Below are 27,595 nucleotides of genomic sequence, written 5' to 3'. Positions count from 1 at the left end.
ACAAATATCAGAAAATGCTATTTTTAGTTTTCTTAATAGGATAGAGAAAGAAAAGATGCGTAGATTGTAAGGCAACTTAAGATGTGTAGTTCTCAAATATCGTTTTCAATTAAAAATAAACCTTTCTATTTCAAGAACTTTAATATTTCCAAGTTTCAATTTGACCAGGAACACTTCACCTGTAACTCCCTGTCCCTTTTTTGTTTAAGTGATAAGAACAATCTTATCACCATTAAATCGTGATGTTTTTGTCCATTCTTTATAACTCATTATCATCTCATTAGATTTTCTTTTTTAGTAAACTATGATTATATGAGTTTGGAATTATGAACGTTGTTACTACTATGTAAAATTACGTGTCATTTCTTTTTACCAGAAGATGACTTTTTTTTACTAGGTCTTTCTTTTTTGAAACAAAAGAATGACTTTATTAACATTTACTAGTTACGGTACGTACGGGTCACTATTATTGGTGTTTTTATTTAGGATAACTATAAGAAAAAAAGTTCACATGGTTAGATATAAACTGTTCTATTTGCTTAACAAATGTTATCCATCTCGTGAGAAAAAAAAAAGTATGCATGCATGAACCTTGAAAAGTATAGTTTTATAAACTAAAGCAAGTGTTCCTTTTGTCTTATTCCAATTTCTACCGTTATAAGAAACTATATAATTATTAAAGTTCATTGATATATTAGATAAAAAACGATCTTCATGTGAAGATGGGTAATGATGATGAATGATGAGGATGGTGATGATGAAATTCTGTTAAGACTTTGGATACATTTTGAACAACCTTACTTACCTTCGCCATATTATATGTGGAGTTTGTGTTCTTTTGATGATCGAATCACGTGTTTTGTTCATACGAGGTTGTCATTTGCCACTTTATATTGTTCCTAGCTTAATTCCTCATCATTTCGTTTGGTTTATGGATCGTTATTGCAAGGTTAATTGATGTTTTCCTTACTCTTTATTTTTTATTTAACTGAATTATCAGACTCGAAATGAGAAAGATATAGTATATGTTTGACAAGTTGACAGGAACAAAAAAATATTATAGCACAAAAAGAATATAAGACCAGGCTAACTAGAGGCATATATAGACTCGAAAGTATAGTACTTACTTATCTTTATTTATTTTCTTGATCGTGACATATTCTTGAAATTCAAAAAGGAGTCCATGATGCCTTCGTAGCCAAGCCAGCGCTATGGCTTCGGAAGCAAATCATGTTACTTGGAAAGCTTCATGATAGAAATTTTTGCTTTGTTAGTTATTTTGAAAATCTCTGTCCCACACCAAAATATATCACTCGTTATATATGTTTACATGCATGTACATCCGACTAAAGAACTGTTGGTGTAAACTTGAAGTAAAGCTTGGAGATCAAGCTAATCAAAGAGAAATGGAAATTGGGATTATATTTAGGAGATATCTAAATGTAATAGGAATAAGAAAGGTTTCCATTTAAGATTAGGAGAATATACTTTAGAGCTTATATATATAGGGGATGCTGAGATATAGCATAACCTATGAGAGATTAAGTTTGAGAGTTTGTGAGAGCTTAAAGTTTTGAGGTATTTTCTTTGAGCTAATGAAGAGAGATATTCTTTAAATTTCTCTGTTCTTAATCTTATCGAATAAAACTATATTTGGTATCAGAGCCAGAAGATCAGGAAGCTGTGAGAAGATGACGGACGACGTGAGTTCAGATAACAAGGACAAGCAGATTGCAGTTACCGGAGACAAACCAAGAGAAGGATCATCTTCTTCGTCCTCGATATCATGTCCCATGCTAAACACAACTAACTACACGGTTTGGGCCATAAAGATGAGTTTTGTGCTTAAGGCTAACAAGGTATGGGAGGCAGTCGAAACAGAGCTGATCGATAGTGATAAGAATAACCTAGCCATAGCATTAATTCTGCAATCTATACCGGAAGCCCTTATACTACAAGTCGGAGGTTTAGGCATAGCAAAGAAGGTCTGGGAAACAATTAAGAACCGACATGTAGGAGCTGAGAGGGTCAAAGAAGCGAGATTACAGACCTTAATGGCTGAATTCGACAGACTCAAGATGAAGGAATCCGAGAAGATTGATGATTTTGCAGAGAAACTTTCTGCAATCTCCTCAAAAACAGCCTCTCTCGGGGAAACTATTGAAGAGTCAAAACTCGTTAAGAAGTTCTTATCGAGTCTTCCAAGAAGAAAGTTCATACATATGGTTGCTTCTCTTGAACAAGTGTTAAATCTCAATACCGTAAGCTTCGAAGATATTGTTGGCAGGTTAAAAGCCTATGAGGAACGTATCTCTGAGGAAGAAGATACTCAAGAGGATCAAAGCAAACTTATTTATGTTAATCAAGAGTCACAAGGCCGAGAATACAATGGAGAATACAGGGGAAGAGGACGTGGTGGAAGATCCTTCAGAGGAAGAGGACGTGGTCGCAGTACTTGGAAGGACCCATCCCAAGTGGTTTGTTTTAGATGTGACAAAGTAGGTCACTTTGCTTCACAATGTCCAGAGCGTTTGATGAAACTAGGTATAGTTGAAGCAAAAGAAAGTGAGGTTAAAGACACAGAAGAGGCTGATCAACTTATGATGCACGAAGTTGTCTATCTAAACGAAAAGTACTGCATGCCGAGTAAGTTTGAAGCCAGCACAGATGGGAATAATATTTGGTATCTTGACAACAGTGCAAGCAATCATATGACCGGAGATCAGAGATACTTTGACACACTCGATCAGTCAATTACTGGGAAAGTTAGATTTGGAGATGACTCAAGGATTGATATCAAAGGAAAAGGAACCATTGCTTTTGTTGATTCATATGGAAAACCGAGAATAATGACTGAAGTATATTTCATCCCAGAGTTAAGGAGCAACATCATAAGCTTAGGACAAGCTACAGAGGCTGGTTGTGATATTCATTTGAAGGGAGAGTATCTAACAATGAGAGATCAAAATGGAAATCTTTTGGTTAAAACAGAGAGGTCTAAGAATCGGCTGTATAAAGTTAACATGGGATTAACAAACAGCGTTTGTTTAAATCTCTTAGCTGCAAGAGAATCAAGTATGTGGCATGCTAGGATGGGACATGTTAACTATACTACACTATCATCAATGTTTACCAATGAGCATGTGTTGGGAGGTCCAAGTAAACCACTTGACAAAGAGATTTGTGGCTCGTGTTTACTCGGTAAGCAATCTACACAACCTTTTCCGCAAGCAACTAATTTTCGGTCAACAAAAAGGCTAGCACTTATACATGGGGATCTCTGCGGTCCAATAACACCAAGTACAAGTGCTGGAAGTCGATACATATTTGTGCTTATCAATGATTATTCACGGTACATGTGGACCATCCTTCTAAAGGAAAAGAGTGAAGCTATGGAGAAGTTCAAGAAGTTCAAAACAATGGTGGAAAAGGAGACAGAAGAAAAGATTCAGATCTTTAGAACTGATAGAGGAGGGGAGTTCGTATCCCACGAGTTCAACTCTTTCTGCGAAGATTCTGGCATATCTCGACACTTGACAGCTCCTTACACTCCGCAACAGAATGGAGTTGTAGAACGTCGAAACAGAACTTTGATGGAGATGACACGAAGTGTTCTGAAACACATGAAGATACCAAACTATCTATGGGGTGAAGCTGTTCGACACTCTACTTATTTACTGAACCGGGTTGTAACGAGATCACTCAAGAATCAAACACCATATGAATGTTATCGAGGCAGAAAACCGGCGGTTGGACATGTTCGAGTCTTTGGTTGTATTGCATATGCCAAGGCAGACAAAGCTCAACTAAAAAAACTGGATGATAGAACTCGCTGTCTTGTTCACTTAGGAACCGAGCCTGGTTCCAAAGCATATAGGTTGTTTGATCCTGACACCAAGAGAGTCATAGTTAGCCGTGATGTTGTGTTCGATGAAGCAAAAGGGTGGAACTGCAGCAAGAATAATTCTGGACAGGATGGAGAAGAGAGTTTTGAGTTTACAATTGGTAATATTAGAGGTGATGATCCCAGAAAGGATAAGGTACACAAGTCGTCTGACCAACCTGTGGTCGTAAATGACACATTCAGTGAAGAAACTCTTGAAGATGAGCAATCAAACTCAGATGGAGAACCACCTGCAGAACTTGAAGAATCACCTGCAATAATTCCTCAAGTAGAAGGTAAAAGAATACGAACTAAGCCAAAGTACCTTGAAGATTACGTTTGTTTTCAGATTGCACAAGAAGAAGGAGAATTGGCATTGCTCTGTTTGAACAATGAACCGAGAAGCTTTAAAGAAGCTAGTGAGTCCAAGGAATGGAGACGAGCTTGTGAGGAAGAGCTTGAGTCTATTGAAAGATTCAAAGTCTGGGATCTTGTAGACTTACCTGTAGGATCGAAACCAATTGGCTTGAAGTGGGTCTTTAAAATCAAAAGAAATTCGGATGGGAGCATAAACAAGTACAAAGCGCGACTAGTGGCTAAGGGTTATGTTCAGAAACATGGTGTGGATTTTGATGAGGTATTTGCACCAGTTGCAAGGATCGAAACAATCAGACTATTGCTTGATCTTGCTGCTTCTTATGGTTGGGAGATACATCATTTAGATGTTAAAACAGCTTTTCTACATGGTGAGCTTGAGGAGTTAGTACATGTGAGTCAACCAGAGGGATTTGTGAAGAAAGGAAAAGAAGATAAAGTCTATAGACTCAACAAGGCCTTGTATGGTTTAAAACAAGCTCCTAGAGCCTGGAACAACAAGCTCAATCGGATTCTCATGGAGTTTGGGTTTGTTCGTTGCTCAAAAGAACCTTCAGTATACAGAAAAAGTTCCGATCATGATCTTTTGATAGTGGGAGTGTATGTGGATGACTTGTTCATCACGAGAACAAGTCTAGAGATCATAATGAGGTTTAAGGAGGAGATGTCGTCAATGTTCGACATGAGTGATCTCGGAAAATTATCATACTATCTTGGGATTCAGGTAAGGCAACACCAAGGAGGAATAATGCTTGATCAAACGAGCTATGCATTGAAGATTTTAGAGGAAGCTGGTCTACGAAACTGCAACTCAGTTCACACACCAATGGAAGGAGAGTTGAAGTTATCAAAGGCAGAGAAGGAGGAGGAAATTGATGCAACTGTCTATCGCAAGCGAGTAGGTTGTCTTCGATACTTACTTCACAGTCGACCGGACCTCTCATATTGTGTGGGAATTTTGTCGCGATATATGCAGAGTACAAGAGTTTCACATGGTGCAGCCTTGAAACAATGTTTACGGTACTTAAAGGGAACTGTAAGCTTGGGACTGTCTTATGGAAGATCAAGGTTACCTAAACTTGTTGGTTACAGTGACTCTAGTCACAGTGATGATCCAGCCTATAGTAGGAGTACTTATGGACATATCTTCTATTTTGGGAACAGTCCGATCACATGGTGTTCAAGGAAGTAGGATGTTGTGGCTTTATCATCTTGTGAAGCTGAGTATATGGCAGGGACGGAAGCTACTAAACAAGCAATTTGGTTGCAGGATTTGTTAGCAGAAATTACTGGGAATTCGGTTGAGAGGGTTCTTATTCGAATTGATAATGAATCAGCAATTGCATTAGCAAAGAATCCAGTATTTCATGGACGTAGTAAACATATTGCTCGGCGATATCATTTCATAAGAGAATGTGTCGAAAATGGGCAGGTAGAAGTGGAGCATATTGAAGGCATCAGTCAGAAGGCGGACATTCTCACAAAGGCGTTAGGAAGAATCAAGTTCAAGCAAATGAGAGAGCTCATGGGAGTTAGAGACTTAGCAGCTTTAGAGTTCAAGCTTAAGGAGGAGTATGTTGGTGTAAGCTTGAAGTAAAGCTTGGAGATCAAGCTAATCAAAGAGAAATGGAAATTGGGATTATATTTAGGAGATATCTAAATGTAATAGGAATAAGAAAGGTTTCCATTTAAGATTAGGAGAATATACTTTAGAGCTTATATATATACGGGATGCTGAGATGTAGCATAACCTATGAGAGATTAAGTTTGAGAGTTTGTGAGAGCTTAAAGTTTTGAAGTATTTTCTTTGAGCTAATGAGGAGAGATATTCTTTAAACTTTTCTGTTCTTAATCTTATCGAATAAAACTATAAGAACTATGTTTGTAATTAGTAATTACATCAAAATAGGTTTAAAAAAAACTCTCGTGTTGAATCTCATTGTGAGGACACAAACCGTGGAATATATATTCTCATTATTCTCGTGTTGAATTCGACAGCAATCACACCACAAATTTCTTCAATATCAAGCACTTATACTGGATGGAATTTCAGTTAATTAGACTGAGAAGAATCTTAAAGTTCAACCTTTTAACGATCGCTTATGAATCGGACGAAAAGATTCTCTATCTCAAATGAAAGATGAATCTTCTTAACGCGGGGGGGGGGGGGGGGGGGGGGGGGGGGGGGGGGTTTGTAATCATCTTGTCCAATAAATCAACGCAGAATAAATGTTATAGAATATCCAACACATATGCTATCCTTCATTTGAGCACTTCCTTCACAAAAGTACTCAATCTTCATATCTCATCATGCTTTCGTCGTCGTCAATGGTGGAGCAACCATCACGTATCAAACTAAACACCAAAATCCTATACGTCTTTCTCCACATATCACCAATATATTAGCATATTAGCTAGCTAGCTAGTCTATCTTTTTTGTTTTGGTGTTTAGTTTTGTTTTACTTTTGGAATTTTTATTGATTTAGATATGTTTATTCGCAAGTAGAATCCTACTTCGGTTTTGTTTCTGATTTTTTGGTCGTTTCGCAAGTAGAAAAAGACTTCGTCAATTTTAACTATAAAAGGACTTGGTCTAATGGTCTTGATTCTTATAAATGGGCGCGTACTTGGTTTTGTGTTTTTGTCACTTTCTTTTTATTTAAGCATTTCTATCTATCGACACTGATAGCTAATATATATATAGTCTTCCATTCTACATAGTGTTTTCAAATATTAGTTAGTTTTGATACTCTTCCAATGCCAAATTGTATTGAAATTAGTATCGACACTTGTAGAGTTGTAGTTGTGAAGATCATAACACTTAAACACAAAGAGATAAGAACTATGTAGAAAAAGGGTTCCTTTATTTTAGGGATAGAATATAACTTTTGTTAAAAAAATCAGAAAACAATCATCCCTTCATTGAAATGTGTATTAGTGTATTATTAATCATGTGACTTGTAAGGTTGGAGTTATTAATCAAGGGAGGATACCACCACAAGTACCCATCTTAAATCATGTGACCAAGATTTAAAAGCAAACAATAGTTGGAATCTTATTGAGATATTTTGTAATCTTGGCTACTAATGTAAATCAAATCAATCATTCTAAAGCTAATCCTTTCCTTTATGATTAAGTAGTCCTTTCCTTTTCAAGAATATATTTTTTTCAAAATTAATTCTATAAATATCTTAGTTTTTGGTGAGCCCAAAAACACACGTGTTGATTTGTTCTTTGAAACGGCAAGAGTTTGAATCGTATTGGCAACGCCAACCTTGTCATGGACACGTCCCACGTACTGCAATGCCTCAATGGACGCGTGGTTGAAGATCAATGGTGAAGTGAAAAGGTACAGCATCTTGTAATTCTTAATTATCTTCATAAAAAAAAAGGTTAAAAAACAATTAATTTAGTAATTACTCAAGTGGGATTTGGAGTTTGACCAATGCTTCCTTGGACGAAACATGGGTTTGTGAGAGGGAACAAGACACGAGTCGAGAGTTCATTGGTTCGTACAAAGAAGATAATGTAAATTTTTGTATTCTTAAGTTAGGCGATCCAACGTCAAAATAATAAAGTTAGGCTATCCAATTTTTGTAGATATACTGAGTTATTATTTAATATAATCATTTGATAACATGATTACGGTCAATACATTGCCGTAAAGCTTGATTTGTCGTACTTACTTTATTCCTACGAATTTTTAACTAAAATTTCTGATGCTAGCTTAGTGGGAGAAATCAATCTTATACTCAAATATATTTTGAGTCACATGATCGATGAAATTACTCAAGATCACACTCATTTTGAGTACGTTTAAATGAAGACCAAGTTCCAACCAATTCACTATATCTCGGTTTCGGACATATTGAGAGAAGAAGTTGAAGAGTACAAAAAGCGTTTGAAGATAATGATTTTTTAAAACCAAATCTTCTTCTTATGTTCTTATAACATGAACCATTAAAGACTTTATGGAGCTTTGAGAATGAACAACATACTTATATATAGTGCCAATGCAATATATACCGAACCAAAAATTGTGCTTGGAATCAATGTTATAGGAATCCAACCGGTGTTTTCTGATTTTTTTTTTCAAAATATCATGAAAAACAAGTGTAATAATTAGGAAATATCTAGTTTGTGTGGGAGATGTTCCAAGCAAAACATATATAGAGAGCAAAATAAATAACATTTTTGTATGCTTTGGTAAGCGATTTATGTGTGTTTGGACTTTGGGGAGGAACTCATCGATCAGTATTGAACTTAATTAAGAGATATACCGTTTTTCCTGGAACTAAATAAATCGATGAAGTAGATGCGTAACGTATTGCTTAACATTCTTTTTTGTTTCTGACAGCAAAATAAGAACTTTTTATCGGCATATATGGGCCTTCTTTTCATTACGTAAATAAGTGTTATGTGGAAGCACAATCTTTAAATCCCTTGTTTTGAATTAATATAACAAACAACATATGGTACGGTAGTCGATTACTTCAGCAAGAACAACGTCTTGGCTTCCCCTCCAGTGGTGTGCTTATATGTATAATGGGCATATGTATGGGCACATATATGGGCCTTAAAGAGACAAAAATATGAAAAACCTTAAATAAATCATTGGTTTTTATCCGTTCTAAAAAAGATCTATGTAGTATATACACACTCACAAATAATGCTCATTTGAGCGAGCCTTTTTGGCCATCTCCAGAAATGCTTCTTCTACATTGGTTTTTTCCTTTGCCGAGGTCTCAAAGTGTGTTATATTCTCCTTTGAGCCACACCATTGTTCTGCTATCTCTTTTGCAACCTGCGTAAGATAAACCCGCGTAAATAAGACTTTAGATGGATCCAGAGAGAAGTTTTGATTGAGAGGATATGTCAAACTTACAACTCGGGGTTTTCCGGTGTTTATATCAATCTTGTTGCCCACCAAGACAAAGGGAAACTTGCTAGGTGTCATTGGATTTGCCTGAAAGTTATTAGGAATTTGAGTTAGAGTGATTTTAAGTACTCAAGAGAAACGGTTATGTGCAACCTGTTTGATGAACTCGGCGTGCCAGTTGTCGATAGATTTAAACGTTTTGAAGATATTCACGTCGTAGACAAGAACGCAACAATCTATGTCTCGATAGAACCTTGATGGTATACTTTTAAATCTTTCTTGTCCTGCCGTATCCCAAATCTGTGTAAAGGAAAAAGAAGTATTTTTGAATAAAAAAAGATTAACTTTGTGGAGTAAGGGCTTTTAATAAATTTACTTGTAAACTGAAATTTTCTTCTCCGATACAAAGCTCCTTGGTGATAAAATCTACGTATACTGTAGATTGATGTAGCTGCTTGAAATCCTTGTTATTGTATCTTGGACCACAAGTTAGGGTTTCTTACAAAGATGGAGAGATAGAGAAAGAGGTAATGAAAATAAAGCAAGCCGAAGATTGAACAGAACTCAAAATATTGAAATGTGCTTTAATTCTAAAGAGGATACCGGTTCAACAGTGTTGTTTTGCCTACCCTGCATAAAGAGTTAGAAAACATCAACAGAGAAAGAAAAAAAGAAAAAGATATAGGTAAACACTAGTTCTTGAAAAGAGATCTCGAAAACTTTAGATGAAGTTTTAATTAGTATACCCGCTATCTCCGAGAAGAATGATCTTAAGCTTTTTCTTTTCATTCCAAGAATTCATTTTCCATAAGCACAGGAAAAGAAGTCTATGAGATTATTCTCTGATTCTTTTTTTTTTTCTTCAAAGTTCTCCGATTCTATTTCTGGCTTTTTGGACAGAGACAAAGAAGTCTACTATATATTGTTTTTATCCTCTACGACATTGTCTAACAATTTTTATTTGTTTATAATTTTAGGAGAGAACGGGCCTTTCATATGTTTAAACCGAAGAGAAAATCTGAAAATGTATGTTCCTGCTCTTTTTTTTTCCGACAAAAATATATTGATTAGCTCAAAGCCAGCAATTTATTTATTTATTTTTATTTTTTTGTAATTTTATTACAAAAATCTTAACACGGATCACAAAAGTTTACATTTAAAAAATTATCATTCATCACATCCTGAAATGTGTTGTCGAGTTTATTAAATATTGACATGTGTCAAAAGCTAATATGTATAAAAATTTTATATGATTGTATATTTTTTCATTCTAAAAATATGAACTTATAAAAAAATTAGTTGCATGGAAAAAAAGAAATTCAAATGCAAATGCAACTAACCCCTTTGTTTTTTTGAGATATCTGTCAATATATATAATGATAAGATAGAATTATGATAAATCTGGAAAATGTCTTCTATACAGTTGCACATTTTCATCTTAAAATCTCGTAGTTATTTTATTTGAATAAATATTTTTTATAATTATGTCTTTTTACAAAGTTGGATCTATTCATTTAGAATGTTGTCTTTTTACCATATTTTCTTTGTATTTTTCATCACTATTTTTTTTGTTCTAAAAGTTGTTTTTTTTTCCAAACAATTGTATCTATTTTAATGTTCATAATTTTTTCACTCTGTATATTTTTCTTGCTTCTTAGATAGAAGCTCAAGTTAGCAAAATGTCCTCTTTTTAGCAACAATTATATATATTCAATATTTCTGTATTTTTTAGCTATATTTAATTTTTTCTTTTATAGATAAATTATTTTATTGGTAAGGAGAATATGGAAATGATCGAATTAATGGAGAATATGAGAATAATATGAATACGATTGAGTTAAGCAGTATATGAATAGGATTGTGGACAAGATTCTGTAGTTTTGACTGTCAAGGTTCAAGGATTATGTATGGGATTATAATTTACGAATAGGACATGTGAGATAAGTCGATTATGAATAAAATTTGTATTTATATATATTTATATAATAATACAATAAGAAATAAATTAGTGCATACCTGTATCATTAATGACATGTTCACACGATTTCAAAAGAGAGAATTGTGACTTGACTTAGTTCGTTACAAAAATTATTATTATAAAATCCCCAACATACACCAATTGAATTAATGTAGTAAGGTCTTCAGCAAATGACATTTCTTATATATTGTAGTATATACTAAAAAAAAAAAGTATTGTCATTTGTCAGAGACAAGTCAGATATGTTTTGTGACTATTAAAATTAGTCACGTAATAACCACGAAATAACTATATATTCAGTCAAGGATATTATTTGGTTTGACAAAAAAAAGGAAGTCACAATTAATGAAGGGTGAATTTACTCGCTGACCAAAACAAAAAAACAATAAAAAAGAAAATAATTTACTATTTGAAAAAATTAGAAAATTAGGATTAAGGATATAAAAAATTACCAATCTAATATTGATAGGTGATGGTTAATGATGGTGATGGTGGCCGGCCGGCGGAGGTGGCTGGTGGAGATGGCCGGCAAAGGTAGTCGCCGGAGTTGATCACCGGATTTGGTCGCCGGAGTTAATCGTCGGAATTGATTGCCAGAGTTGGTCGCCGGAGTTGGTCGCCAGAGAAAGTCGCCGGAATTGGTCGCCGGTGAAGGTCGCCGGACTTGGTTGCCGGAGGTGGTAGGGGTAGTGGTGGTTGTGGTGGTAATGGTAAGGGTAATATATATAATTAGTACATAAAATATTTATACTAGTGTTTTTGCAGCAGTTTTTGCTTAAAATTACATTTTGGAAAGTTTTTACATTTAATGCATTGACTTTAATATTAGTTACCAAAATTTCAAAATTAATTATAGGTAAGATTTTAAAAAATAAAGAAATGTATCTACCTCATTCAAACATAAATATATGATTCTCTTTTATTTTTATTTGAATTTATATTTAAATTATCTTGAATTATTCTATATACATTTAGTTAATAAAAATTGTGATTTTTTCCTGCATATGATGTAATACAATAAAAACGGACATATATTACTCAATAGATGAATAAAAAATAAGGGTACAATATCCCACATCGTCTAAAAAAATTGGGCAATGGTTTAGAGTCATACTATAAAAGAGACCAAAATGATTCTGAATACAAATGAGTAGAAAACTTGATTTATCAGGCATTCAAACTTTTAAAATTTTTATTTGGTTTATTCTGGTTCTTTATTTTAAAGATTTTTAAAAGGTTAAATATGAAAATATTTAAAACTTTTAAAAAGTTAAATATAATAATTATTATACCGTAGATACAAAATAAATATTAAAAATTAAGATGATATAGTGTGAGTTAAAATATCTCGGAACGGGGTTATATAGCGGAACGAGTTTTATCGATATTTATATAAATTAAAATATATCATTAATTCGGTGTTACACGGGTAAAACATCATTTCATTATTTTGTTAACACTCTCAGTATCAGAGAATAAACATATCTAATTAAATTGATTAAATAAATATTATGTAAAAAATAAAGTATTTTGCGGTATTATATGGTTTATTTAACAATTATTATATAATTATAACATATTTAACCAACAAATACAACTTATAAATATTTTAGTTATAAATAATTTTGCCCCACGGTATACCGCGGGTCCTAATCTAGTATAGTATATAAAGTTTACATGGTTAGTATGGTTAATGAATTAATTATATTTTTTTGGGTTATTCTTGCCAATTTCCCATTAATGAAAAAATTTGGTTTGACCAAAAAAAAAAAGACAATTCGGTGCTATATAGCAATTAAGCAATAGCGTAGCCACGACCCTAGGTCCATAACCTAACCACACAATATCGTAGCCACGACCATACAATACAACAATTCGATCCAATTGCCCGACCCCGGCTTGGTTCGGCGGTAAATAGCTCACAAGTGGATGGTCGTCACTCTCTTGCTTTATTGTGTTCCATGAAAATCTTTGTATTTCTCTCAATCTTTACAATCGAGACTACAAGGTATTTAAAGACACATTAGTTACAAAATAAGTTCGATCTTCCTAAGATAGAGGAGAGTCGATATCCGAAATATCTGAGCCGTATTTGACCATGTTTGAATACCGAATATTCCATATTCGATCACCTTCCTACAGTGAAATCGTCGGAGCTTCGGATGGTTAAGCTGGTCCTAAACTCCTTGAACAATGTAGATGGTAATCCTTTAGTGAATATGTCTGCAAACTGCAGGGATGATGGAACGTGAAGAACCTTGACCTGGCCGAGGGCTAATTTTTTACGAACGAAATGCAGATCAATTTCTATATGTTTTGTTCGTTGATGCTGAATTGGGTTGTTGGAGAGGTAAACTGAGCTGACGTTGTCACAATACACCAATGTTGCTGTTCTGATCGGGCAATGCATCTCGAGAAGCAGATTGCGTATCCAACACGTTTCTACAACAACATTCGCAACTCCCTTATACTCTGCTTCAGCGCTTGAACGGGACACAGTGGGTTGACGTTTGGCCGACCACGAGATTAAATTATCGTCTAGATAGACGCAGTAGCCCGATGTAGATCATCTTGTATCCACACAACCTGTCCAATCAGCATCAGTATAGGCTGTTAGAGACCCAACCTGTCCACGAAACAATTGTAGACAATGATGTTGTGTGCCTTGAATGTATCTGATTATCCGTCGCAAGGCCTGCATATGTGGTACTCGTGGATCATGCATGAACAAACAGATTTGCTGGACCGCATAAGAAATATCAGGTTTTGTAAACGTGAGATAATGTAATGCTCTACCTAGACTGTGATATTCTTTGGGATTTAATATCTTGTCACCTACTTCACCAGTGAGCTTAGAATTGACATCCACCGGTGTCGAAACAAGCTTGCATCCTTCATTCCAGCTTTTAAAATGATATCCTTGGCATAATGTGACTGAGATAACATTAGTCCAGCCTTATTTGACCATGTTTGAATACCGAATATTTATTCGACAAGGCTTTTGAACCTCGTATGAATTTTCCCATATATATGCAAGAGAATTCAAAACCATTTCCATAGTGGGAATTTGGTTATTTCTGACAAGGCAAAATTTGCAAGGTTGTCAAACTATCCATTTCTCATTTTAATTACAACATTTTTTAGTTTTGATGGTCGAATTCACAAAGTTGTAATTTTGCGGCAAAAAAAAGAAATATTCTCCTCGAGATTCATTCATTACAACAAACATTTTTGCCGGAAGAGTTGTCGGAGTCATTTTCGCCAGAAAAAAAGGAAAAAAAAAAAAATTCAACAATAAATTACTGGACTACTAGTAATAAAAATAAAAGAAAAAAGCAACGACCGAAAAGGAACATACACCTATGACCCTATGGGAGTTGATTATTGCTGAAAGGGTGTAGAAGTAGCTAGAACTCATCTTTTTTGGGATAAAATATCGGTTGAGTTGAGATTTTTAAAAAAGTAAATGAGTTTAGGGTCGTCGTCTTCATATCGATGAGGAAGGAAGAATTCAAGAACTTCAGCTGTAATACTATGGTCAGCCCCGGGAGATGGGTCGAAACTTCAGATTTGTCAACACTAATAAAGTAATTCAAGCTTTTTTAACAAAATACTAGTAAATGATTCAAATTTTAAATTATGAAGTAGAAGGAGTCGAAGATATTCGGAAATCATTGGTATCGACCGACGATATACCTTAGTTCCATTTTAAAACGTTTTTTGTTGTCCCTAGTTGCTGAAATTTGTTATTTAAAAGTCAATAACGAATACACTAGTGTATAATCCAATATTGTTGTCGCCAAAGAAATGTAGTAATTCAATGAATTCAATAAATCATAATGGTGCGCATTAGAGCCGTCTAGTTAGTAGTTACAATAAATCATAACTCTCCCAACCATAAATCATCATAATCAATAGTAATTCAATGAATTCAGTTATTCTTCTTGTTGAAATTTACAGTTTATTAACATTATTAGTTACTATGAAGTATACAACTAAAAAGCCAATATTTATGGAACAATTTGTACTGCGATGCTACGGCATTACCAATTCAAAGGATGTAATGCTGAAGAAGTGATCCTTCTTTCTTCTTTGCATATATTCAAACGAAGAATGAAACAACTTGAAGTTTAAAAAAAAAAAAAAAAAAAAAATTGAAGTTATATAAAAAAAAAATTAAAAAGGAAGTCAAGTATTATTTGAATAATTCTAAAAATTACGAGTTCTTATCTTCTCGTCAATTTCCTTTCAGATTAAATATTGTTCCACTCCTTCAAAATAATTATTAACTTATGCACCGGCGTACTCTCTTTCATATAATTATCATTTGAACTCTCTCGTCTCTTTTATCAAAAAGAAAAAAGAAAAAAAGAAAAGTTTCTTTAGTCTAGTATTGTATTCCTTCACTTGAGATTGGTGATTTTAACTCTCTTTCTTTTTCTCTATTTCCTGCTAGGGTTTTGGTAGTTTTAGACATCAATGACCTATAATAACGTTTTCTTCTTCTAATCCCGTGTAATAGATCTTATTGATGGTTCCGGTTAATGTGATTTATATAGAGGCTTTAATGATCTTAGCTAATTCAGTGTTTTTTTTCTCTTTCGATCAGGTTTGCGAATACAGAATTGAGTTTCATCATCGTTGAGTTTGCTGATTCTGCTTCTGCACAATGACTGATGTGTTCCACGAATACGAGCAGCAATATTGCATGCTCTGGGAAAATCTTATAGAGAAGGTTTCCTCAGCGTTTGTGCTTTATGGAGGTAAATTGATATATTCATTCTCTGCCTTAGCTTTTTTTTGGTGGACCGATATAAGTTCGAATCTTAGGTCTAGAAACCATGTTAAACTACGTTGACAAAAAAAAAAAAAAACCATGTTAAACTAGTAGTAGTTAAACTCTGATTTTGGAGAAATTTCATTAGTTTCCTTTGGTAAGTGGAGAAATATTTAAAACTTTGAAACCATTTAAATGTTTGAAGTTTTGTTAGGCATATATTGGTTTGTGCTTGACTTAATTTTAGATCATCATTATATATGCAGAAAAAAAGAAGGAGAAGCTCTCTGAAATAACATCTGATCTTGGAAGTGCAGAGAAATTGGTATGCGATTGGAATTGAATATAGAAGTCTTCTATTATCCATTTTGTCAAAAAAAATTTTGTTTTTACATACAGATTTGGAAAATGGATCTTGTAGCACGTAGCCTTGCAGCAAATGTTAAATCCATCCTCCTTGTCAAGTTAAGGGAAGCCATTTCTAAACTGAAAAGTCTTAAACGTGAAATCAAGAAAATCACATATGAAAACGTGGACGCTTCTACTGCCTTGCTTAGACCTGTTATGGCTGACACAAAGGCGGTATGTATGGACTTGGTATCGTTCGATGTATCTAATCTATTTCCTGCCTAGTTAAATATATGTTGATGTATACTCTTTTATTAATTGAGATAAGGCTTCAGCTGATCAAAAATCAAGATTGAGTGATTTGACCAAGGATTTGAGTAGAACAACAGACAAATTGGATGACAGTCGAAGATTAATGCATGACACAGAAGAATATGGTGTCTCAATACTCCAACGCTTGCAAAGTCAAAGACGGTCTTTACAATGCGCCCAAGAAACGGTATTTGCTTTCTGCCAGACTTTTCTCTTACTCCACAAATCATTCCTTCACTCATATATATAAGTCATATATTACACAACAGCTTAACTTACTTTATAGGAGTGCAACTAACGTACTCGAACAAGATACTTCATAATTTCATCATAAAAGTCTTCTAACACAACAATTATATGTTTTATAAATATTGCATGAAACTTCCTAATATTTTGAGAGGTCAAGTCTTGGTGGCCTCGCTTTTGACCAATATTTGGAACGTTATTACAGCTTCATGGAATAGATGATAACGTCATAGAGAGCGAGGCGATCTTGGCATCCATGAAAGGAACAGACTTGTCTGTGGCCAATGTTGCTGTGGCCGTTGTTGCTGTGGCCGTTGTTGCTGTGGCCGTTGTTGCTGTGGCCATTGTCGCTGTCGCCATTGTCGCTGTCGCCATTATCATTTGATTCTGAGTTCTTATTTAAACTTGTTTCATCCTGACCAAATGTGTATCACTGAACAATTGTTGTGTTCGTTTGTGAAGTTATGTCTTTTCTCTCTTTTGTATTCTTAACGTGACTACGTGTGGAACAAGTAACTCTTATTGATTGTTCATATATGATCCATGACAAGGTTAGTTTTGGTGCTAGATTTCATATTATTGGTTTTGTCTTTATTTTTCCATTTGATATTTCGCTTTTTGAGAGAAGGTTGTTTTCTCCCAGGCACCATTATCAAAGCAAACTTCATCTTCATCATTTCCGGCGCCGGTGGAGCTTTAGCTCGCCGGCGTCGGGACTTGCAGTCACATAGTAATATTCGCCTTATTCTCTGGTTACCCTCGTTTATGGTTTCCCCTTTCGCTTCCACTTCACATCATTACATCTTTTGCTTCCACACTTTATCGTCATGGCAAGTTGTGACGGAGCTCAAGGTTGCCTTCCGGCGACTCACCTCAGCTCCTCTCCCCGACCCGCTCAATGTTCGGTTAAGATTGCAAAAGAGGAGGTTATAGCCTCCAAAGGTTTTAAATCTTTTTAATCTGAGATCTGTCTCTTATACTCTCACGTACCTGCTCGTGCTGAAACTATCACGAAAATTCACCAGCGAATTGTAGTAAGGCAGGCCACCGTCGATAAGTTTTACTCTGCCTTGATATTGGCGAGACCCCCCAAATCCAAAACCGCCTCAACGCTCGAATCCGAGCTTAACCTTTCACCTGCATCTAGATACTTGGAGTCTAGGTGCTTCGCAATCCTCGTCGACCAACGAACTCACCATATTTCAGCAACGCTCAAACTGATGTTGAGGATGGCGACGGAAGGATTAACCCTAATCCATGAAACTTCCTCCTTCCCAAACCCCTTGGTCAATCCTCCCAAGTGGTCCCAAAGCTTGTCGATCTTGCCTGCTCTGATGCCACAACTTCGGTGATGCCTCTTTCAACTCCGATCATCAGCTCGCCGCCACTCAGCCGCAACACTCAAAGCTCCATTGATCCTGTCCAAAGGAAACTAGGGTTTACTGATATATCATGGTTTTTATGTGTTTTTAGCCATGATATAAGTCTTATTTATAGAATCTTTTTGGTATTTTTAGAGTCTTTTGAGTATTTATAGGATTTAGCATGGATGGGAGCATAATGGAGCTAAATAGGAAGATTTGGAGCTTAATCAAGCATTGAGGCTGAGATACGAAGTTAAGAGACGAATTCAGAAGTAAGCATCAATCGATGCAACTGATGGCATCGATCGACATAGAGCCAAAGACGAAATCGGAGCTTTTTCTCACAAGTTTTGAAGATTTACATAACTGCTCTAAAGTTTTCCATATTTGCATCATGAGTCACTGAACGTGTTTTAGGCATATAAATAGGATTTTTATGGTCATTGTTTAGACCTAAGCTTTATTTTTCCCTGCAACTTTTGAGAGCAAAACCCTGAGAGATTTTAGAGAGCTTTTGGAGAGAAGATTCAGAACTCCTTTACTTTTTCTTTAATCTGTTTCTTAAAGCAATTTATTCAGAAGATGTTTTGCTTTTCATTGATTATATCTGAGTAGATCTGCTAGTTAGGTTTAGGGTTTCTCATTAGGGATTTCATGGATTGTTAGATTGATTGATTGTTTAGATTCATTATCTTTCTTGTTCTTCACCATAGGTTGTTCTTAATGCTAGATCTTTGATTAGTCATCGTGATTTAGATCTTAGGATTATTGATTGATATGAGAATATAATTGATTTTCCTGATAAAAACCTTTGGTGAGCAAAATTACTTTTTGCAAAGAGATTTGAATTAATGATTTTATGAACAATCTAAACCTGTTTTTAAAGCTGGTTTTTAACTTGAATTTTGCAAAGAGATTTAGATTTTCTGGTTTTAAAATTTAGATAATATTTGCAGTGAGAACTGATTTATTTTATAATAGTGTTTAGAGTTCAAGAACGGTGCTTAATTGTTGAATCATGCTTGCTTAATTAATTGATATGATTATCCATGATTTCCTGAGAATTTCCCTAGGCCTAGCGTTTATTCCTATTGATTCACAACTCTTTTATTTTCTGTTTTTGCATTGCTATTTAAATTACAATTTTGGTTTAGCATAATTAAAAGATTATTAAATCTATTGTGTGAATCTAGAGTTCTTGTGGATTCGATCCCTAAGTACTACAATTGATCTCTTAAATTTGAGCATATCATTTACGGCTCCAAGTTGGGCCATTTGCGTGCGGATCTCGGCTAATACGGCTCCGATTTCAGGTGGAGAAAGGGGTTCTCCAGGTTGTTGATGTTCGGCCATGGTACGGACGGCGGTCGTGCGGATGGCAGCGTTTGTACGGACGGCGGCGTTTGTACGGATGGCGTCTAAGTACTGGTCGGACGGTGGTCTCCGTATGGGCTTGTTGGAGAAATGGTACCAGCATCGGTCTGAACGAGGTGCGACGGTGTTCAAGAGATCCTCCGGCGTACGGTAACGTCGAACGGCAGCAGTTGCTTTTGTCGGCCAATCCGTGACGCGTGGCTACTAAGACGAGTCCTACGAAACAATATGTAAACGTGTGGATTATTTTTTCGATAAGATCAACACAGCACATACTCTTTGGACCACTAATGATTGGGACAAAAAGAAAAAGCAAATGTAAAAGCAAAAGCAACGATGCTACAAGACAACATCCTATGACCAAACAAACGACTGACTCTACGCGTTATGACTACCAACCCTACACGTGGTTTTTAGGCCACCACAAACAACGAACAAACGCAAAGGAAGTAACTTTAAAGATCTAGACTCAACAAGACTAAGAACACGCAAGAATACTATCGAACCCAACAAGAACAAACATTTAACACTAAGACTTAAAACTAGAGAAAGACAACAAGAAACGTAAAGAGTGGAAGATATGACCTTGCGAAGAACTTTCGGCTCTGATACCAACTGATGTGATCCGGTACGATGGCTGTGACCCACAGACGTACGGACGGAACACGAACTGATGGAAACGGACTCGAACGGCTCCAACAAACGGTCGGAACGGTGGAGAGATGTTCGCGAAGAGATATTCGACTCGCTAGGCTCTCGGAACGGTGAGGATAGTGGCGCAAGAGGTTCACGAGGAGATGCTCAACTCGTTAGACTCTCGATTGATGAAGGTTGAAGGTGGATTGATGTAGCGACACGCAAGGGATGGATCTCCTTGTGATACGGCTAAGCTACAAGGTTCCGAACCCGGTTCGAGAATTTTCTAGGGTTTCGTTTCAGTCACTGAAAACGAGAGAGATAAAGAACAACTTTGATTTTTATTACTAGTCTGCCTTTACATTTTTTGGTCTAGGTCCTTTAAATAGGCTAGCCATTACAAGGGAACCTCCTAAACCCTAAACACGTGGCCAATATAAAAACGCAGCGTCCAAACAAGTTTTAAAACAAACGGTCACCAAGAAAGAAAACAAAAGATAGGATGGCCACGTGGCCGGGAGTGGTCCACGGTCGTGACCATGCACTAAGGTTCGTAGCCTCGTTAAAACCTTCTTGGTAAACCCATTGGGACAAACCCAAGGTAGGAAAAAGAGTACTACTTCCCTTAATGACTTGGCGGTCTTCACCTTTGGGTAATGGTGAAGACCGAGAAAGGAACCTCGGTTGGCCGTCCGGTGGCTTGACTGGCTCCATGCTCGAACTCCTCTTGCTCTCGGACGAATGATTGGACAAACACAAAACACTTCCTTTTGGCGGCCCTGGCTGCTGTTCGGCTCCTTGTGGTCGCTCCGGGCGTCAGATTTGTTGCAGTGGCCGACGACCGTCTCGACCCGGTTGCGGACGCGTCTGCGTCTTCCTGTCCGGTTTCATCCTGATACGCGTTGATGTGACCGAGGGTCGCGACTCCGGTACGGACGGAAGGAACGACTTCGGACAGAACTCGACTCGCGAAAGTTTCCTCGGACAAGGATAGAGGGTTCGAATCTATGGAAGATTCAAACGAGGGAAACGAGAAATGACGAGATTCCAACGAGCCATTTGTGAAATTGGTCGGAGGTTTCTATCGGATCGAGCGGATACAGCCGGATGGGTTGGATGCGGCTATCGGATGAATGCGATGGGAGCGATGGTGGAAATGAGTGGAGATAGAACGATGAAGGACTCGAGAACTTGTGGAAGAGGTCTCGAGGTTGCGAAGGGGGAACGATGGGAGTGAAGCGATGGGGAAACGATAAGTGGATCAAGTGACGACACAAGAGGTTTGGCTCTCCTCTTGATACGGTCACTAACAAGGTCGAATCCGGTTCGAGGCTTGTTAGGGATTTCTCGAGGTTCAATCCTGGATTGAAGAAAGAGAAGAGTGAGACATGTTTCAAGAATATCTCTTGAGGAAAAGTTTTATTTTCATACAAGTCTAAGGGGGAACAAAAGCTAAGAGAAACTTTAAATACATTAGGTCAAGTGAGGGCTTAGGGACACGCGGATTCTTTGTGATCCGCACAATCGTCCTTAGACGTGTTTCCCTTGTAAATGGAACACGTCGCCTCAATTGACTTTCAACGCAAAGCTCCCAACGTTCAACCACAAGAGGAATATTTCCAAAGTTCAAAATTAAATCAAAGATAAGAGAGAAGAGAGTTAACCGCCTTGGCCTTGCGCAGGAAGCAACTTAGCCTTTGGCATTGTGCACTTAGCTTCATGCCTCGTTAAAACCTTCTCCGGTAAACCCATTGGAAAAAACCCGGAGTAAGGAAAAAGAGTACACTTCCTCGCTTAAGCGACTTGATCGTCTTCACTCTTGGGTAAGAGTGAAGACTAAGCGAATTGCGCCTTCGGAGTCTTCATGAGATGGCTAGTGTTGAGCGAATGACCGGACGAATAGGTTGAGCCGTTGCTTGGCCGCCTTTGCTGAGCTCTTGGAGCTTGTGGTGGCTCCAGGAAGGATTGCTGGAGCTTTGGCCGCGTCTGAAGGGGTTTTCTTGGCCGCGTCCAAGGCATCTTGGTCGGGCGTCTCGGTCGCGTCCGGCGTGTCTTGGTCTTCTTGGCCGAGCTCGCGTCCTGCGATCACATCACGTGTCCTCGTCCTGGCCGTCGTCACAGGTTCCATCAACTCCACTTGACCCAGCTCGACAATGCGTAGTGCGCTTATCAAACTGCCATGGACGCCCCAATAAGAGGTGGCTAGCTTGCATAGGCACTACATCCCATAGGACTTGATCCTTATACGGACCGACACTGAATGGGACCGTGACCTGTTCCTTTACATGGATCACGGTCTTATCATTTGACCATTTCAAACGATAAGGGTGGGGGTGGCTTGTGGTTTCAAGAGAAAGTTTCTTGACAAGACTGGAACTTGCCACGTTAGTACAAGAACCTCCGTCTATTATCAAGCCACAAACGCGACCACTTACAGTGCACCTCGTGTGGAAGATATTATCGCGCTGATTGGCGTCGTCGGTGGCTACGCTTGCGTTCAGGATGCGGCGTATCATCAACATATCTACGACTTCGGGCTCAGCAACAACTTCCTCCACTTCAGCCTCTCCTCGAACGTTCTCCTCGGTGGCCTCATCGTCGGAGTCGATCTCGCCAGCCTCGGTCAGGATCATTGTGCGTGCGTTTGGACACTCTCGAGCGTAGTGGGCTCTCCCTTGACACTTAAAACACACAATATCGCAGCTCCGGACGTTGGTGGTATTGCGTCGCGGATCTTGGCGCTCATTGGTGGCCGGCTCCCTTGGTTTAAATCTTGAGTCCGCACTGGTTGCCTTTGGCTTCTCTGGCAAACGGTTCGATGGCGATGCGTTAGGAGTCCAATTTGAAACTCCTTGGGTTCGGGCACGAGGCGCTCTTCTTCTTGATTTGACTCTGGATTTGCACTGAGAGGTGCAACAACTCTTCAAAAGTTTGATAGGGTTGGCGCTCGACCTTGCGCGCAATGCGTTCTTGCAATCCGTCTAAGAACTAAGCCATGAGAGACTCTTCGGAGTCATCGACTTGCAATCGGTTGCGCAAGTGTTCAAATTCCTCGTAATACTCTTCCACGGTTCGCGCGCCTTGCATAAGTCGCCGGAACTTCTTCTGGAGCTCGCGGTGGTAGTATGGAGGCACGTAGCGCCTTCGTATTTCTGCTTTCAAGACCTCCCAAACAGTAATAAGTCGGTCACGGTTTCGTCGCTGCTCAGCGTCGAGCCGATCCCACCAGGTAAGGGCGTGATCAGTGAATTGAGCCACCGCATATTGGACCTTTCACAGCTCCGGATAGGCGTGACACGAGTATAAGTGCTCCATACGGCTTTCCCATTCAAGATAGGCCTCGGGGTCTGAATTTCCCGCGAACGTAGGTGCAATCATCTTGTGGTTCGGCTCGTGATGTCTTGGAGCTTCGACGTACTGATCGTCATAACGGTGCCATCGTCTAGGCCTCAGTTCAAAGTCTTCGTTAGACTGGTCGCTTGCTGGTTCTCGTCGTGGTCGCCTCGCGGGCAACGGATCTTCACGGGGAGGGTTCATGAGCTTGATCCTTGTGAGACGGTCGGCGAGCTGCTCTAGACCGGTGCGTAATGCGGTGAGGGTGACGCCAATCTCTGGTGGCGCTGGTGGAACTTCTTCGGCCATTGTACGGACTGGTCATTGGTGATGTGGCGCGGCTTTGCGGTGAAACTTGAATTTAAACCTCGCAAAAATAAACACAAAAGGCACACACGCGTGAGTTTCACTCGTTCAAGAGAACCACACAAAGATTTTGTTTTGCCACCAATGATTGAAGACAGCTATGACACATTCAAAACCTATGACTAAAACAAATAAAGCGAAAGTAAAAGTGCAAAACGACAAAGACTGCTTTATGACTCAAAATCAAAACGCGTAAACAAGAACACACTCCTAGCTTTATCGATCTAAAAGTGGACTCACAAGAACACAGACGAACAATAATATGAACACGATGAACATAATCGAAAGCTAACACCCTAATCAAACAATTATCAACCGCAAACATACACCAATTTAAACCAAAACTCTAACGGAACCTATGAAACGAAAAGATGCAAACTAAACTACCAAACAAACAAAGATCGAAACTTTATAACGAAAGAGATGAGTTATGAAACGAAACAACCTGACAGGAGCTTTTAGAGCTATGATACCAAGTTGATGTGACCGAGGGTCGCGACTCCAGTACGGACAAAAGGAACGACTTCGGACAGAACTCGACTCGCGAAAGTTTCCTCGGACAAGGATAGAGGGTTCGAATCTATGGAAGATTTAAACGAGGGAAACGAGAAATGACGAGATTCCAACGAACCGTTTGTGAAATAGGTCAGAGGTTTCTATCGGATCGAACGGATACGGCCGGATGGGTCGGATGCGGCTATCGGATGAATGCGATGGGAGCGATGGTGGAAATGATTGGAGATGGAACGACGAAGGACTCGAGAACTTGTGGAAGAGGTCTCGAGGTTGCGAAGGGGGAATGATGGGAGTGAAGCGAGGGGGGAAACGATAAGTGGATCGAGTGACGACACAAGAGGTTTGGCTCTCCTCTTGATACGGTCACTAACATGGTCGAACCCGGTTCGAGGCTTGTTAGGGTTTTCTCGAGGTTCAATCCCGGATTGAAGAAAGAGAAGAGTGAGACAAGTTTCAAGAATCTCTCTTGAGGAAAAGTTTTATTTTCATACAAGTCTAAGGGGGAACAAAACCTAAGAAAAACTTTAAATACATTAGGTCAAGTGAGGGCTTAGGGACACGCAGATTCTTTATGATCCGCACAATCGTCCTTAGACGTGTTTCCCTTGTAAATGGAACACGTCGCCTCAATTGACTTTCAACGCAAAGCTCCCAACGTTTAAAAGCAAAAGGATCACAAGAGGAATATTCCCAAAGTTCAAAATTAAACCAAAGATAAGAGAAAGAGAGTTAACCGCTTTGTCCTTGCGCGGGAAGCAACTTAGCCTCTGGCGTTGTGCACTTAGCTCCATCCTTGTTAAAACCTTCTCCGGTAAACCCATTGGGAAAAACCCGGAGTGAGGAAAAAGAGTACACTTCCTCGCTTAAGCGACTTGATTTTCTTCACTCTTGGGTAAGAGTGAAGACTAAGCAAATTACGCCTTCAAAGTCTTCATGGGATGGCTGGTATTGAGCGAATGACCGGACAAAGAGGTTGAGCCGTTGCTTGGCAGCCTTTGCTGAGCTCTTGGAGCGTGTGGTGGCTCCGGGAAGGATTGCTGGAGCTTTGGCCGTGTCCGAAGGGGTTGTCTTGGCCGCGTCCGAGGTGTCTTGGTCGGGCGTCTTGGTCGCGTCCGGCGTGTCTTGGTCTTCTTGGCCAAGCTCGCGTCCTGCGATCACATCACGTGTCCTGGTCCTGGCCGTCGTCACAGGTTCCATCAACTCCACTTGACCCAGCTCGACCCGACGCGCACTAACTCGACCGCACACGTCAGGAAGAAAGACTCTCTGACTTAGCCAACCCGATTCCCGAACCGACGCTCTATCTTGTCATTTTATGTTTTAGGGCTTTCCATGTTTTACTATAAATACATTTTGTTAAATTTTTACTCGAACATCTCGTTTTTCCTTAAGGTTTACCTAGCCACCTAAAACGTTTTCTGATTTTGTAATTCATATATCTTTAAACTTTTTTAGTTTTAGCATTTGATTTCTTCTACAAAGTTGTTCATCTCAATTTTATTTATCTGATGATGCTTGATTTAATGTTTTCCGAGTTTGTATCCTTAATGATGATGTCTGGATCTGAGTAGTGTTAGAGTTCTTGAGGATGGGATAGATTAGGTGGAGGATCTTACTATACAGGGTGTTTAAGTTTAGATTTGTATGATTCCCTTCTGGACTAGAGTTAGAAACAGTAGTTTCTCTCTGATCAATTGGAACTAGGTCTTAGACATTTCCACACCCAAAAGGTGTTTGATGAAATGTTTGACCAAATAGTGCCCGAGACTTACATTCATAGCCTAACAGATTAGTTGTCTAGGGTGTTTGTTGACGTGAATGAACTGGTTCGTCATGCCTGCTTAACCATGTTTCTCTAGAGAGAGCTAGGTTTGGAAGTAATTGAGTCTGAGTAGCTTCTGCCAAGAGGTTGGATTAGCTGAGTCGTGACATTCATTGTCTAGGGATAGTTTGCTTGTAGCATGTTAAACACTCTGTAGACTAGGAGACTCCGCCGACAGACATCCCCATTGATTCTGAGTTTTGGGGCTGAAAAAGCTCGTCGATCCAAACATGGCATTGCTTTGTTTTTCTCTCCTTTCCTCAATTACTTCCATCCTCAGGACTTCTATCTTTCTGATTGATATTGCATTCCTGAGACCGTTTCTGATCTTGTTATCTAGTTCATGTTTAGAACCGTTTTTGCTTTTACTTAGTCATGTCTTCTTCTTGTCATGCATTTTCGTCCCTAGTTCTGTAATTCATTTCCGTTTTGCATTCTGATCATTCTAGGATTGTTAGATATAAAAACACTCTTAGAATTGGCTTGATTTATGACACTTTGATTGCATATTGAGTGATAACAAATTTTGCAACTGAACTGACACCTTAAGTACTACAACTACATAAGGTTAATTAAACCTGCTAGGATAGACACACAAAAATCCTAGTATCAATTTGGCACCGTTGCCATTTGGGATTTGTTTTGCTACATTTAAGATTTCAAGTTTTGCAAGATTAAGTTATGTTACATTTATCATTCTGAGTACTGACTTGTTTTGGTTGTCTGCTTGTTTGTTTTGCATCTCAGGAACCTTCTGATTGCAACCTTGCATGCACACCAGATCAAGAGGACATCAGAATCTCCTTCCTGCTATTGACGACATCAATCGGTTGCAAAGACCACGACAAGCTCGTACTTTCACTGATCATCCCGCATCAGTCACTATGGAACAACCTAACAGATCCAACCCGAGACCGCGACACATTGGTGCTGGAGATGCCCTGAACACTCATACTCAGCATGTTGGAATCGTCCCTCCTGCTGTGCAGAACAACAACTTCGAGATCAAAAGTGGTATGATCTCCATGATCCAAGGGAACAAGTTTCACGGGTTGCCTATGGAGGATCCACTCGATCACCTAGACGAGTTCGACCGTCTGTGCGGTCTCACCAAGATCAACGGAGTGAGTGAGGATGGTTACAAGTTACGACTCTTCCCATTTTTCCTAGAAGACAAAGCTCATCAATGGGAGAAAAACATTCCCAAGGGAACCATCACCACTTGGGACGACTGAAAGAAAGCCTTTTTGGCCAAGTTCTTCTCCAACTCTAGAACTGCACGTCTCAGGAATGACAACTCTAGCGTCACTCAGAAGAACTCAGAATCATTCTGCGGGCCTGGAAGCATTTCAAGAGTTACCATAGCCAATGCCCACACCATGGATT

The 27,595-nt window shown here is 38.4% G+C and overlaps 2 protein-coding genes and 1 non-coding gene across 6 annotated transcripts; 1 reads left to right on the top strand and 2 right to left on the bottom strand.

The window, feature by feature from the left end:
* Positions 1-8,620: 8,620 nt before the first annotated feature.
* LOC104732889 (ras-related protein RABG1-like) lies at positions 8,621-10,049 on the bottom strand. 2 transcript variants are annotated; one of them, XM_087479403.1, is made up of 7 exons: positions 9,884-10,049; positions 9,741-9,762; positions 9,514-9,613; positions 9,291-9,437; positions 9,144-9,224; positions 8,923-9,062; positions 8,621-8,833 (listed from the first exon to the last, which is right to left on the bottom strand). In XM_087479403.1, the coding sequence occupies exons 1-7, from the start codon at positions 9,924-9,926 to the stop codon at positions 8,752-8,754; spliced, it is 615 nt and encodes a 204-aa protein (XP_087335529.1). In that variant the 5' UTR covers positions 9,927-10,049; the 3' UTR covers positions 8,621-8,751. The 2 variants fall into 2 exon arrangements, with proteins under 2 accessions (XP_087335529.1, XP_010450789.2); XM_010452487.2 differs by having other exon boundaries at positions 9,741-9,767; positions 9,884-10,046.
* A 5,350-nt stretch (positions 10,050-15,399) lies between these two features.
* On the top strand, positions 15,400-17,365 carry LOC104732888 (vesicle transport v-SNARE 11-like). Of its 3 annotated transcripts, none has more exons than XM_010452486.3 (6): positions 15,400-15,630; positions 15,725-15,878; positions 16,159-16,217; positions 16,292-16,474; positions 16,569-16,739; positions 17,004-17,365. In XM_010452486.3, exons 2-6 carry the CDS (start codon positions 15,785-15,787, stop codon positions 17,181-17,183), a joined length of 687 nt encoding a protein of 228 aa, XP_010450788.1. In that variant the 5' UTR covers positions 15,400-15,630; positions 15,725-15,784; the 3' UTR covers positions 17,184-17,365. The 3 variants fall into 3 exon arrangements, with proteins under 3 accessions (XP_010450788.1, XP_010450787.1, XP_087335608.1); XM_010452485.3 differs by having other exon boundaries at positions 15,408-15,531; XM_087479482.1 differs by having other exon boundaries at positions 15,432-15,531; positions 16,292-16,478; positions 16,576-16,739.
* A 10,124-nt stretch (positions 17,366-27,489) lies between these two features.
* On the bottom strand, positions 27,490-27,595 carry LOC147933402 (small nucleolar RNA R71). Its single transcript, XR_015576879.1, has one exon. It is a non-coding gene; the product is annotated as a small nucleolar RNA R71 (small nucleolar RNA).

The sequence above is a fragment of the Camelina sativa genome, chromosome 12 (genome assembly GCF_030686135.1).
Source record: "Camelina sativa cultivar CO46 ecotype springtype chromosome 12, ASM3068613v1".
Classification (NCBI taxonomy): domain Eukaryota; kingdom Viridiplantae; phylum Streptophyta; class Magnoliopsida; order Brassicales; family Brassicaceae; genus Camelina; species Camelina sativa.
The sequence above is the reverse complement of the archived record's forward strand: the minus strand, read 5'-3'. Positions and strand labels throughout refer to the sequence as shown.

Bases quoted from the DNA above. Each gene is read 5' to 3' on its own strand.
- LOC104732889 (XM_010452487.2), bottom strand. From the start codon at position 9,939: ATGAATTCTTGGAATGAAAAGAAAAAGCTTAAGATCATTCTTCTCGGA. The intron at 9,614-9,740 runs GTATCCTCTTTA...TTGTGGTCCAAG, and splicing joins AAAACAACACTGTTGAACCG to ATACAATAACAAGGATTTCA. The intron at 9,225-9,290 runs GTTGCACATAAC...AATAACTTTCAG, and splicing joins ACGCCGAGTTCATCAAACAG to GCAAATCCAATGACACCTAG.
- LOC104732888 (XM_010452486.3), top strand. From the start codon at position 15,785: ATGACTGATGTGTTCCACGAATACGAGCAGCAATATTGCATGCTCTGG. The intron at 16,218-16,291 runs GTATGCGATTGG...TTTTACATACAG, and splicing joins TTGGAAGTGCAGAGAAATTG to ATTTGGAAAATGGATCTTGT. The intron at 16,475-16,568 runs GTATGTATGGAC...AATTGAGATAAG, and splicing joins TTATGGCTGACACAAAGGCG to GCTTCAGCTGATCAAAAATC.